This window comes from Ciconia boyciana, chromosome 4 (genome assembly GCF_034638445.1).
Source record: "Ciconia boyciana chromosome 4, ASM3463844v1, whole genome shotgun sequence".
NCBI lineage: Eukaryota > Metazoa > Chordata > Aves > Ciconiiformes > Ciconiidae > Ciconia > Ciconia boyciana.
The window spans coordinates 89,607,651-89,621,233 of NC_132937.1; the positions used below are offsets into that span (position 1 = coordinate 89,607,651).

At 40.5% G+C, this 13,583-nt stretch overlaps 1 protein-coding gene across 3 annotated transcripts in view; it reads left to right on the top strand.

Moving 5' to 3' along the window:
* Positions 1-13,583, top strand: part of MOB3B (MOB kinase activator 3B) — a 107,227-nt gene that overhangs the window by 36,892 nt on the left and 56,752 nt on the right. For all 3 annotated transcript variants that reach the window (XM_072860575.1, XM_072860577.1, XM_072860578.1), the window contains exon 3: positions 5,037-5,645. In XM_072860575.1, the coding sequence (XP_072716676.1) occupies positions 5,228-5,645 (418 nt within the window). In that variant the 5' untranslated portion in view covers positions 5,037-5,227. The remainder of the gene's footprint in view (positions 1-5,036; positions 5,646-13,583) is intronic.

Here is a 13,583-nt window from a genome sequence, read left to right on the forward strand (position 1 = left end):
TGTAGTATAATACTGGCTCTCAAACAAGAGCCTGGAAGTAGAAAAAGTGTACATTAGCTCAATCAGAAGGGAGCATGGTATGTGTATGTGCCTCCATATAATGTATTTGCTGCCCCAGTTGTCTGATGTAGCCGTAGTAAAATGGCCCCTTGTATGGATAGTGAAGTATGAAGCCAAACATGAGAAGTCTACAGAATGTTGGACCTTAACAGGATTTGGATAAAATATGTGCTTTCCTAGAGGCTTCAGCTGGCTTTGGATCAGATTATGCAAGTGCTCAAAATGGAGACATATTTTGGAAAGAAAATGTAAAAATCAGCTGATGCAGAGCTGGTTTTCAGACAGTGTCTTGCTGGATAGACAGCTTACTTGATGCTGGAGAAGTCATGTCTCCTCACTTTCTTGATTAATAAAATGGGAAGTATACCAGCTACCTTCCCAGCAGCTCTCTAAAGCTTGCATAATGCTCACTAGAGTGCTGTGATGAAAGGTGTGTGTTTAAACAGTGTGCCATTTAACATTCTTATTACCTGTGATTTAATAGAAAGTATATGACAAAATGATGTAGTATGTTTTTAACTCAGCAGTGACTCAGACATGAGGGTGATCACGATGTGTGGTTTGTTGTGGGTGGTTTTTGTAGTAGTATCTGCAAGGGTAGGACTGGTTTATTATTTCCATATGTTGACTTGGTATACCTGATATTTAGACTGAGTTGCTGTGTTGTTGTCTCTATATGTGCGTGTTTCTACATAAGGCTGGGGACAGCATTGATTACTGTAGTGCTGATGCAATGGAGGAAGCTTGTGAGGATCTGGTTCTCTGCTCTGAGATCATCTCCAAATCTGCAGTTACCATCCTCAGTCATGGCTCTGCCAGCAAGGGAATTCACCCAACTGCGTTATTCATGCCATGGAATAGTCCCTCAGGAAAAGCTGTTGGTGACTGTCACACATCTTCAGAAATACATTGCTCTGAAAAGAAAGAAGAGAAGCTGAAGTGTTGGAAGGAGTTGTCTATCTGAGCTGCCCATACCAGGACAGACATATATTAAGAGTCTAGTTCAGAAGAGCATCCAGAACACTGGCTCTGTATACCATCAAACCAAACACCATGAGCCACAACGCCATTCTTTATGCCCTGTTGTATAGTTAGGACCTGTCATAAAAGATCAGAAGTTAGTTTCTATCGTGTTTGACACAGGTGCAAGTCAGGAGCAGTTCTGCTGACATTACTATGATATCAGAGGAGACTGCAAAATATTTGTTAGCAATAGTCTAATTTAATTTTACATTGAAGGAGGGTGGATGCTACTGTACCACAGATTTCAAGGAGTTATGATCTAATCTAACTAATACCACAACATTGTTCACAGTGTTTCATCTCTGAAGTAACTCTCCCAAGACCAATTGAGATAATGAAACTGGAAGTGTTTCTCATTCTTGTCAGATGAAAATTGTCATGGAAGTGAAAGTGCTGGCTGGCAAGCCAAGTTACATTCTCAGGGCGTTAAAAATCAGGAGGTTTTGCTCACCATTTGTTGTTGAGGTTATCTGATGAGTTTTCCTTTCCCTAATGCTATGCGATTTGCTTTGCAAGTCCAACACTGCAAAGTTTTAATTGACAGTATGTGATCTGGGGTGGAATGACAAACCTTTCATCACTGATTGTTGATTCAACCACAGTGCAGCAACACGTTGGAAGTCTAATGGCAAATGAGTTCCTGCAGTGGCTTAGTGATTCAGTCCAAAGCAGAGGAGTGGCCATCCTACCATTAACTACCACCACTTTATTGCCTAAGCAGTAAAAATGCTTTTAGAGCCCATAGACTCTGGCTAGAGCTTTCCCATTAGCTTCAGCCTCTGAAGGATCCAAACCTGAAGTGTCTGTGTTTAACGTCTGCTGAAAATCAGGTGAGCCTCTTCTTTTGTCTCTTGTGAGTAAAGTGAAAGCTTCTTTATTCTAGGGAAGTACGGTGATACTGTTTGTAACTGCTTAGAAAAGCCTAACAGAGCTGGTTGCTTGAGTGGGGGGAGTAAGGGCAGCTGCATAACCTGTAGGAAAGCAGTCTGTTTCGTAAGTGAGGGGGTGAGTCTCAAAATTCTTGTTTATTTCTTCATTCATTTTTGTTAGCTTTTGAGTGAAGACAAAGGTTAATCAGATAGCAAATACTCTCAGGAAACAGGATGCAAAAAAATATTTCAGAGGACTGATTCACCGCCGTATTTCTGTTCAGGTCATACACTTTTCTATTTTTTATTCTTGCACATGAAAATGCATGAGAAAGCAAGTCTATCCATCCCCTGGCTTTGCACAGCCTTCAGTCACATTTTAAGAGAGAGAAGAAAATCAGCTCTTAGCAGAGCTAAGTCTCTAATAGAAGTTAAACAGTGAGTTTGACTTCTACAGTCCAGCTTTGCAAAGACAGTATGTAGTTTTGTACTGTGTAAAGTGATAGAAAGATGAAAGAGGAAGAGCCTTAGCTTTTATTGCAAGATGCTGAACAGAAGACTCTCCAGACAGGAAATGTATAGGAAATTCTTGTTTGTTCTGATTCTGCCTTGGTGGGTTAAAGAACAGTTTCATCTGGCTGCATAGTAGAGTAGTCTTTTGGATGAGTCTTTGGATTGAATTTAACCGTGATGTATGTGTGCTTCCACAGACAATTTCAACATGTGACTCCAGGTACACAGAAGACTTGAGATAAAGACTGATTTGCTGAATGTTTTGGTTGCTTTTTCTCTGCATTAATTGGTTTTATGCAGACTTACTGAATGTATGGAGAGTAGTGGGAAAGAGTATGTATTTAATATGATTAATTGTATTTGCATATTCAGTAGAAAATAGCTTATAAAATATGGTGTCTTCTGTTTTTCTTGGAAAAGGTTTAACAGCAGTGAGTACTGTGCTTCAAAACGTGTCTTTTGAAGACGAGTTTTATTTGGTGCTCAGCTTGTTTTAAATAAAACTCTGTGCATGTTCTGGTGAATATTTACAGGTGAGGAAGGGAGTTAAAGTAGCCACATAAGAGTGCCAGGTATATTAAAGTGGGGAAAAAAGTAGTTACCCAACCTGTAAAACTCTGGAGCTAACATCCTTATTATTGCAAACTGGGACATTGGCTCCATGCCATCTCAAAGTGTGTCAGTCACAAGCTCAGTCTGTGCAGCAGTATCCACCTGTTCTTTGAAAGGCTTTTAAATAAACAAGTGACTGCCACAGAGCATTTGAGGGCTGGAGGTTGTGGGTCTTAGTAACAAACAACAAACTGCAGGCCTAAGTTGTCTCTTTAAAGCGCCTTCATTTCCTGCCAATGACACTTAACTGAATTGTTCCAAGGCTAGTTTTGTTTAAAGTCGTCTTTCCCCGACCATTGTCAGGTTTCAGGATCTCTGGATTTGAACACTCAGGATCTCTGTGTTTGAACATTACTCCGAGGGGCATGTCATATACAACAATAGTCTCCTTGGATTTCATCCCTGAACTTCTCATATTTTGCTGGCACAGAAAGAAGAACTGTTTATAAACTCATGATTGGAGTACCCCTCCATCATGCCATCAGCAAAAGGAAAAACAAGCACTTCTCTGCTGGTTTCATTTAGCTGCTGCTTGCTGGCAAATTGGCTGGATGCTAATCTTTCAGCTGTTTGGGAGAGGATTTTTTATGGCAGTTGTGTTCTATAGTGTGGGGACAGGGTCTAGCACACCAGATTTCTCTTTGCTTAGGTACGTGTTGCTTTCTTGAGGTGCTTAAGAAAAAAGAAGCACCTTTTTCTCTTCCTTTCTGCCCCTCAGCAAAGCTTTGGGAAACTGTCTTTGCAAGAATTTAGTGCTTTCCACACACAGCCTAGTAAAATTTTCATGGACATGATTTCTATTAAGGGAAACAGTGGAGCATACATAATCCCATGATGAGAATTCATCAGCCACTGACAGGGTAGGATTTTTGTAGTGCTGTGCAAATTTAAAACTTATTGTATTATTTAATTTAAATAACGCACAGCACGAAAATGTTTACTCTCTGTCTTTAATCATAAAACCTTCACTACTAAAACAAAAGCATAATTGAGATAGCCCCTATCTACCCTATCACCTACTAATTGCCTACATTTACTAATGATAATACTCTTCTGCACATGTATATATAACAACAAACAAGGCTCTAAGGCAGTAATATATTTTTTCAGTCAGACTGGCTGTTAAAACCGTTCTTTGTTGCCAGAGTAGGTTAGATGGAACAACACAAACTCTGTGCTCTTTCTTTTGTAAAAATGACAATGCCCTGTAGAGAAGATGAACAGAGATACAAAGGGGCAGCTTCACCATTGCTTTCTTATCATTCTACACAATCCAATAGAAAATTAAGACTGCTACTGAATTCCTGAAGGTGGGTCAAGAAAAAAAAATCTCTGTACAGTTCTGTGGGAAACAGGAATTATTTCTGTGCAATACTGTAGATTTCACTCTAATTACGGTTTATGAGATTTGCAAAATTAAAAATAGGGAACAGATATGGAAAAATCTTGCTCAGGGATTTTTTCATACAGAGAAGAGCACTGAAGCTATGGTGCATGCTTAGAGGCACGACCAGTCACTTTAGGAGCAGTTAGATAAGACTTCTGAATTGTAACATAGTATTTTGTCTGCTAAGTTTATACATACATTATGTATGGTATGCAGTCACTGTAAAAATGCAGGAAAATGAAAAGGTTGGTTCAAAAATTATCTAAAGATAGGAAGATTATACAATATTTACTGAATTCACATCTTTATGATAACTTAAGAGCCTCTATTTGGATATTTGGGTAGATATTTAAAAAGGACAGAGAAGTTAATTCCTTAATACTTCAAAATATAAGGCGCTTTTTTTTTCTTTCAAATGTTTATCAGGTTAGGGGTTGGCCAATTTTTAAGGCTAGACTCTTATATATTTGCTTTTCAGCTCATAAGTACTAGAAAATGATGGTAAAACAGTAACAAACTGATTGGGCCAGACTTGAGCTTAACACTAATGTATATTGTTTCCATATCCTTAGGAACATGAAGCCTTTCGGAAAGGTTTTCAAGAGGAAGAGCTAGTAGACTGCTCTGAAGTTGATACGAGCTTCTCTGAGAAAAAGAACAGGGCCTGGAGGACCTGTGATAGGGAGCAACTGTTTTCAGATACCTGCATTAAATCTCAGCCGTGCTTTTCTGCCAGCTGCTGCAGAGCAGAAGATTAGCAGACATGTCCATAGCACTCAAGCAAGTGTTTAATAAAGATAAGACTTTCCGCCCAAAACGCAAGTTTGAACCTGGAACCCAGAGGTTTGAACTTCACAAACGAGCACAGGCCTCTCTGAACTCAGGTGTGGACTTGAAAGCAGCTGTGCAGTTGCCCAGCGGAGAAGACCAAAATGACTGGGTGGCCGTCCATGTTGTTGACTTCTTCAACAGGATCAACCTCATTTATGGAACCATCTGTGAGTTCTGCACAGAGAGGACCTGCCCAGTGATGTCTGGAGGCCCTAAGTATGAATACCGGTGGCAGGATGACATGAAGTACAAGAAGCCCACAGCATTGCCAGCACCCCAATATATGAATCTTCTCATGGACTGGATCGAGGTGCAAATCAACAATGAGGATATATTCCCTACGAGTGTAGGTAAGTGCGAGGAAGAAGTCCTAAAGCATAAACTGCCTTTCATTCTGTGTACTAAGCATGTTCTCTGCCTGCCCGCCTTCTCTAGAATTCCCATCCAAAACTGAGGAATTGGGAAGTGAATTATTCTCCAAATTACTGTTGCTAAGACTATATATAACTACCAAGCTTTGCTGTGGTTTAACCAGACAGCCCAGATGAGAGAGCTGGTAAGGGCAGCACAATTTTCCTTTTATAGTTAGTTAACTATAGTTAACTATAGTTAGTTTTCCTGAAGAGTGGGGCAAGTAGGTGGGAAGTATCTTTGCTGGAATAGTTCCCTCTGGATGAGGAGGACTTTGCAGAAGAGTGCATTGTGTAGTGTAGGCAGTCTAAATCTTTAGCTATGGCTGCAGGTAATAAAAAAAGACAGGATGTTATACCTTAGAGATGTCAGTGTACTTATTTAATTTTTAGCAGTTTTAGTTAATGAGTCCTGATTCACTTCTTGCAAGTGGGAAAGCTGGGATCTTGCTGTAAGAAATGTGAGATGTTATATATAAGTAATTGTCCCAGATGAGTAACAAACAAGAAAAATGCTCATATGTTAAAATTAGTTCAGCTGAATATTTTGCAGTTTATACGCAGCTAGGGCCTGCAGCTAACTGTAGATGATACATCAAGAGGCTACGTCTGTCAGTATTTCCTGACCTTTGAAATACCTTGTTCTTGGCCTTGACAGCTATTTGTCTGGACAAACTTGTGGTTTGTTTCCCAGTTCCTATCACTTTTCTTTCTACACTAATAGGTAGAAAAAAGGCATCTTTTAATCTGGATTTTGCCAGCACAGCAAGAAGAAGGAGGATTTCAAAGGAAGCAGTACCATGTATTTTGTGTAGTGAAAAATGGGTTTGATTTCTCAAGCATTTGTTGTTTTATGTTTCTTCAGGGTGAATGATTTTTGGAATTGAAGGTGGGTTGAAGGTGCAGTGAAGTATGTGATTTTGCTTCCATTGGCATTTCTGCAGGCTTCTGTTGTACCAGGTTCACATCTTAGATTATTCCCATATTACTCTGTGCTCTTGCAGTTTGCATATGCAGAAAATGTGGTCTGTCTGCAAGCAGGGGGAGCAGGTAACACACTGGCATGCTGATGGGCTTTGCTGAACCAACAAATACTCTGTAACACACAAGTTTTTAGCTCTAGATGTTCCCCCCTCATGTTTGTAGTAAGATACATCTGGAGGAGCTTTTATCCTGAAGGCTCACCGATTGTAAGCCTAAGAATGGAATCAGTAAATACCCTTAATCTACTATTTTTGTCCTCCCAGCAGCTCCTGCTGTTGTAGATTAAATCAAATCTGAAGAAACTGAGGAAGGGGAAAGACCTGTGGTCCTTAGAGTGGGACTGGACTCTGATACAAGTCAGAACAGGAGTGCTTGATGTCTGTGAAAAATCTTCGTCTCACTCTGAATTGACCCAAAGGAAGGGGAAAAGTCTGCTTGAGCCTTCATGGAGTGGTGGACTGCACCATGGTTGTACTACAGACTCAGATGACTGTCCAGTCCCATAAAGAGATTTTATAGATACCCTTTGGAGTCTTATTCCATAGAACAGCACTTGCATCCATAGTCCACTCTCCCCTCCTCTTGAGCCTTTGTTGCAGATACCATAGTGGCCACCTGCACACTTCTAATTATTTTCTCAATTCACCGATTTGTGGTATGAAAATGTTGGTAAAATTGCTTGGGAGGCCTTAAATGTGACAATTTAGAAAAAGATGCACACGGCATTGAATTTGGCATTCTGGGTACCTCTTCTCTCAGCCAGTCACTACTTAGGCACCCAGAACGGTCAAAGGGAAGTTTGGGTCTATTCCTGGGTAAGTTACTTTTCTTTCAAGGGAATCTTTCTGATTTCTTTGCACCTCAATCCCCTACCTGTGAATTGGAGATGATACTACCTGCCAGCCTGTCTGAGTACTGCTTATAAAGCTGTTGAATGAAATGCAGTCGCTTAGCATGTATATTGTTACAAGTTTTGCTTTTCACAACTGATCAGAAAGAGAAGCATTGTTATTGTGTTGGGTACTGTTTGTTTCTCCCTGTTCTGCAGAAGCCTTTGGATAGATGCACCAGAGGCTTAGTATTAATGCAAACCTCTGTTTTCATTCAGATAAATTAATGACGGTCAAAATGACGATTGTTCATTCTTCAAAGCAGCTGAAATAGATCTGAAAGATGATACACTCAGATGTGAAAACAAAACAGCCTTAGGTACATCCTTACTAATAGTACAACAGTTTTAAAGCATTGAGTGGCTGTAACTTAAAGATATTAATCTATTGCTTTGAATCTTTGTAGCATATGGTCTACAGAGAATTGTTCCGGAAAAAGTGTGTGTCCAGTGGATGGGATTTGGGCTCACCTTTCTGTTAGCAAATGAGTTTGGTGAAGAGATCCGGAGTGGGATTCATAGGAGCTGTCCACAGAAACTTGAACACATTTTTCTCGGCTTAATCCTATTAAACTGGTCCTCTTTCATTTGACCTATCTTATGCAAACTGTCTAAAAAAGGATTTAAAGAACTGTGATTAAGTGCAGCTTTCATTGAGGAGCTACTTTCAAGGAAAATAACTTCAGGATAGGGATAGCCAGGCTTGGTGGGCTTTTTTTTTTGTGGTGGTGTTGATCCTCTGTGGTTTAAAAAAAACACAAATGCAGTTGAGTTATAAATTGTTACGAATGTTATCTTTAACCCTCTCGGTGTTTACATTGGCACGATGACCTCTGACCACTTACCAGTCTCTGTACTTGCTGTGGTCTGGTGTTATTTCCTCTCTGCTTTCTGCAGTCATTCTGGTCTATTCATTTGCTGGTAAAGAGCCTCTTCCTCTAGCCAGTCTCCTACTAATACTAAGCTGGCTGGCAGGAGAAAAGGGAGCTGGTACGGGAACAGAAGAGCTGTCAAGAGTTGTGTGCAGGTGACAAAAACAGGTGCTGAATATTAGGACAACTTCTTCGTATAGCAAAGCTTTAAGTACTGTCTTTGGAAAATGGCCTCACAGCCTGTAGAGGATTTTAGACGTGATTATGTCCTTGTTCTTATTTCCATTATTATCAATTTCCTTTATCCATGTTAAGTGGATTTAAGGCATGTAGGAGGCTGACAGCTCTGGAAACAAGTTCTGTATGTAACCACAGATACACCCTGACCTGTCTCAGCCCTCACTGAGTGGGAATGCAGGAACAGAATGGAGGAGAGTTCACTCTGTATGCCTGCTCAGGCCACTCTAGTGAAGCTATCCATATTAGTCCCCAGCATGAATTTTTGTACTGTGCTGGAGTTTTATTTAGCTTTAAGGTAAACTCTTTTTCTTCAGTAAATACTAGTTGCTCTTCCAGACACCTAGTATTCTCACTATTTAAACACCTTTCAAGGGATGCATTTCCCAGGCTCATATGGACAACTTAAATACTCCATAGCCTCAAAAGTACTTTCCCCCTGCCCTCCCTCCCCTTTTTTTTTAATCTCTGTGCTTTTTGGTAAACAGGCGGAAGAAATCATTTGGAGCGGGAAGCAGTAGACCCTTGGGACAGCTGCAGTTTTTGGTGAACTGCAGTTGTCAGCTTTCACCATACATGTTTGGGCAGTGTCAAAAAAGGAGCTGAGAAAGCAAGCAGCTCTCTACTGCTGTGCTCCCTTCAGGCCCTGATTCCCAAACAAGACAAATTCAGTTGCGTTAGGTTTTTTCTCTTCCTCATTGCAGCCTTAAATTGGGAGTCATTCTGTCTTGTTTGGATTTTCAGTGAATGGAATGATTTTTTTTTCCTGTTGTAAGAGTCGCTGGGAAAGATGTTCAGATATTTAAGGCCACAGGGGATTATTTCATTTAGTCTAATCTGACCTCCAGAGAATGTCACCATGTGATTTCTTCATCAGGTCCATAGTTTGAAATGAGAAGACAGTCAGAAGACAGAGAGTTTTGCTGAAATAAACAAGAACATGAACTTCTTTTCTTACTTGACATAATGAAAAACTTTTCCCAATGGGGACAATAAAGCAGTTAAGAGGGGGCCCAGAGAGGTTGTGCTGTCTCCATCCTTCAGGGTTTTCAAGACTAGGCTGGATAAAGCCCTGAGCAACCTGATCTGATCTGATGGCTATATAAAGCAGAAAGCTAGGATGCAGACCTCCCAAAATCTGTGCCAGCCTGAATTATCCTGTGATTCTTAATTCTAATTTCATCACTGACAGACTGCTTCAGGAACAACAGCTAAATTGAATAGAAAATGATTAAGCAATTTAAGAAGCTGCAATTTGGCATTTAATGGAAGTACAAAATCACTTTTAAGCTATGAGAGCTTTGTAGAGGAGGATTTCAAAGTTTATTAAGTTACTGTAATCAAATAGCCTAGTTATGTCTGATCAAAATGAAAACATAATTTTAAAGTTTTTAAAGCCTAGCACTTCAGCTGAAAAATTAATGTATCTTCAGAAATACACTGCCTGGTCCATGCTTAACTAGTAAATTTTGGTAGCTGGCAACTTCAGAGTTTTTGCAAAGAGCATGTATGTGACGCTGCTTCCAAAAGAGGAGCCCGGTATGTAACCACAATGCATCTACAAAAGCAGACCAAGACTCTGGAGGGCCCTCGTGGATGTGATTCAAAACAACCACTAAATCAAGAACTAAACTTTTTCAATTGTTTCTTACTAATATTGTGGTAGAATTTTTCTGGTACTCTAGCCAGTAATAATACTTACCACATGGGACACTTTTTCTGCAGGGGAGTAGCTGACTGGTGAATGTGAATAGAGACTCCTCAACTACTTTTACTGAGCAGAGGCCTCTTCACAATACAGCCTGTAGAAATGTGAGGAGAGTGGTTGACATCATTGACTTTGTCTTACAACTGTTCTTGTCTTACTGCTCTTCCAAAGTATGAGGAGGTGCTCATGGTGTGTGCAAAGTGGCGTTTGTGGGCCTTTGCTGTGTATACTTCATTCTTTGCAGCCATTGCAATTGCACCATCTAGGAACCACCATTGCTTCATGCACGTTTGCCCTGCAATAAAAAAATGTACAATCTCTACAGCTGGTTTGTTTCTTTTATTTTAAGACAAAGCTTTGCCAGGGGCTGAAGGGAAGGGTCAGATTGCTGGCTGTTAACTGGTCATTCAGTCACGAAGTGGTGGATGCATATAGCTGTAGGCTACCAGCTGAAGACTGTTGTAAATTCCAAACAATCCTTTCTGCTTTATACCTGTCAGACCAATGCTGGTTTTGGGCTAAACAAGAATTTTGTTTTGTAACACTTATCTTCTTTTCACTGTTGCTGCCCTTCCTTGGTGTCTCCTTCAGCACATGAAGTTCTTGCCAAGAACTTTGAGTTAATCTCTTGTGCAAATGAAATAAAGAAAATTCTACAAGACATAGACTATTGTATGGCTGTTGCTTTCCTCTAGTCATTAAACATTGTGAATTCTGTGCATATATGTATGTTACAGCAAAGTTATAGCAGCAGCACAGCTGTCCTTTTAGAAAGTTTGGCATCTTGAAATATATGTGACTGGAAAATTTCAGGTGGATATTTGACAACTAGATTATGTCAGAGCTTCCTCCCTCTTTTTCCTGTTCCTGTGGTCCAGGATCTAACAGGTGCTTCTATGTAAACTAAGCTGGCAGATGAATCAACCCACAAACCTAGTATACTTCAAGAGTGCCATCAAAGATGATTGATAAAAATTGTGTTGGCCCCATCTGCATAGTGAGTGATGCAGTTTACTAGATAGCTATCTATCTGGCTTTCTTAGCATTGCAATACTTTCTTGCTGACTGATTGTACTTTGGAGCAATTTGATTCCCTATTTTTGTCTGGTATCTAAAATGCCTTATTAGTCTAGGCATTCTGCTTATACAAGAATAGGGACTGAAGCTTAGGAGGAGTAGTCTAGACAATCCTCAAGCCCAATCATTGTTGACTGACAGGTGACTGCTCCCAAAGCTATCGTTCCCAGCTGTCTTCCCCAGTGTACCCTCTTGATCTGATGCTAGGTGTGCCATTTGAGGAACATATAGGTCTCCTTCCAGCTCAGACATATAAATTAACCCATTCTTCAGTCTAGTTTTGATAATAATAGAAAATATGTGCAATGGAAAGTACATGCAACTTGTTTAGCATAATCTGCTTTTCCACGAGAAGGATTTGGCACTGCTGGTGTGAATCAATGCTGCCTCACCTGGAGAATGCGTATTAGAAGGCTGATGCCTCATATGCCAAGTTTTCTGTATTATGGCAATCATTAAGGGCTAAAAAGCACTTTTACTAATACGTAGAAAAGCAGGTCTCAGCAGATCTCTTCTTCCATTCTATATGCTACAGAAACTTAAAAAAAAAAAGAATAAAAACTTAAGTGGTAGCATGGAGGGAAAGCTTGTGGGGAGGGGGATGTGTTAGCTGGCTCTGCAAAGGCTGAAAGGTTTCAGGATCTCTGCTCACTCATACTGCTTTGGGAGGAAGAAAGAAGTATGCAACACCTGCAAGAAGTGGTGTCTCACATGGGAGCTGGAGTGGTCTGTCCTGTAGCTGCCAAGTCCCTTGTTCTCAAAGAATTTAGCTCTCCAGCACATTGTGATTGCATACGCTGTGGGACATTACTTGAATTAGTCTCTCAGAGGATCTGCAACTCACAACAACAGCTTTTACCCTAACTGAACTTGTGACCTCTTCTCTTTAGCTGCCTTCACAGGGCGGCTGATGTCTATGGTGTATTAAGTCTGTGGCATACTGGGGCTGAGCTTGTGCCCAGCTCAAAAGTGTGGGAAATTCAATACCTTGAACATGCTTTGCCTTGGAGAGTGGGTTTCTGTGAACTGAGTAGTCTGCATACCACAGTGTTGTGTGCATTCCTTTCCCTGATGAACAAGGAGAATAGCTCCTTATTTGAAACCTTATAAAACAGACTTTGTCTGATATGCTGCAAGGCAGAATATGTGTGGGAGTGGCATTTACAGATCATAATAACTTTGCTGGTTCATTTTTTTGGACCTCAAATGAAATAAGATTCACAAGTATCAGCTTTCTTAGTGGCTACGTTTTGCCTATGTTTATTTTGCCAAATTTAAGTTGTTGTTTAAGCTCAGAAATATTGTAGAAAATTCATGGTAGTCCCTACTCCCAGAAAGTATTTTCATCCTTAAGGTCAATCTTTTGAGGACAACGCTGGTACTTTTGGGGCATGTTTTATGCAGAATCTAGCCAAGGGAAGAGGCGTATGTCAGTGGGGTCTTCAGCTGCCCCAGACGTATGGTGATACTTGTCAGAATGAAGTATGTTCTGTTTAAAGTATAATCTCAGTTTTACTTCACTGTGGAATGCCTTAGAACTTCAAAGTTCTAAGGCAACTTCTGGAAAGCCTAAGCAAGGGCAAGGTCTTCGCTTCAGCCAGAGGCGTACACACCAATACTGCCTTTAAGTTTGGCCACTTTCTTTCAAATATAATTTTGGGCTTCTAGATTCACGTAGAGTGTGTAAATAGAGCAAAATTAGAAACCTTAACAAGGGAAAATGCATTAGTTTCTTTTAAATGAGGTCCTCATGTCTTTTATAGGTATTTTTTGGAGGAAAGTCAAATATGTACTTAAAAATACATGGTTAAAAACCCCTTGTGTTGATAAAAGCCATGTGTGAGCCGTTATATCAGAAATAGTGTGGCCAGCAGGAGTAGGGAAGTGATCGTGCCCCTGTACTCAGCACTGGTGAGGCCGCACCTCGAATGCTGTGTTCAGTTTTGGGCCCCTCACTACAAGAGAGACATTGAGGTGCTGAAGCATGTCCAGAGAAGGGCAACGAAGCTGGTGAAGGGTCTAGAGCAGAAGTCTGATGGGGAGCAGCTGAGAGAACTGGGGTTGTTTAGCCTGGAGAAAAGGAGGCTGAGGGGAGACCTTATCGCTCTCTA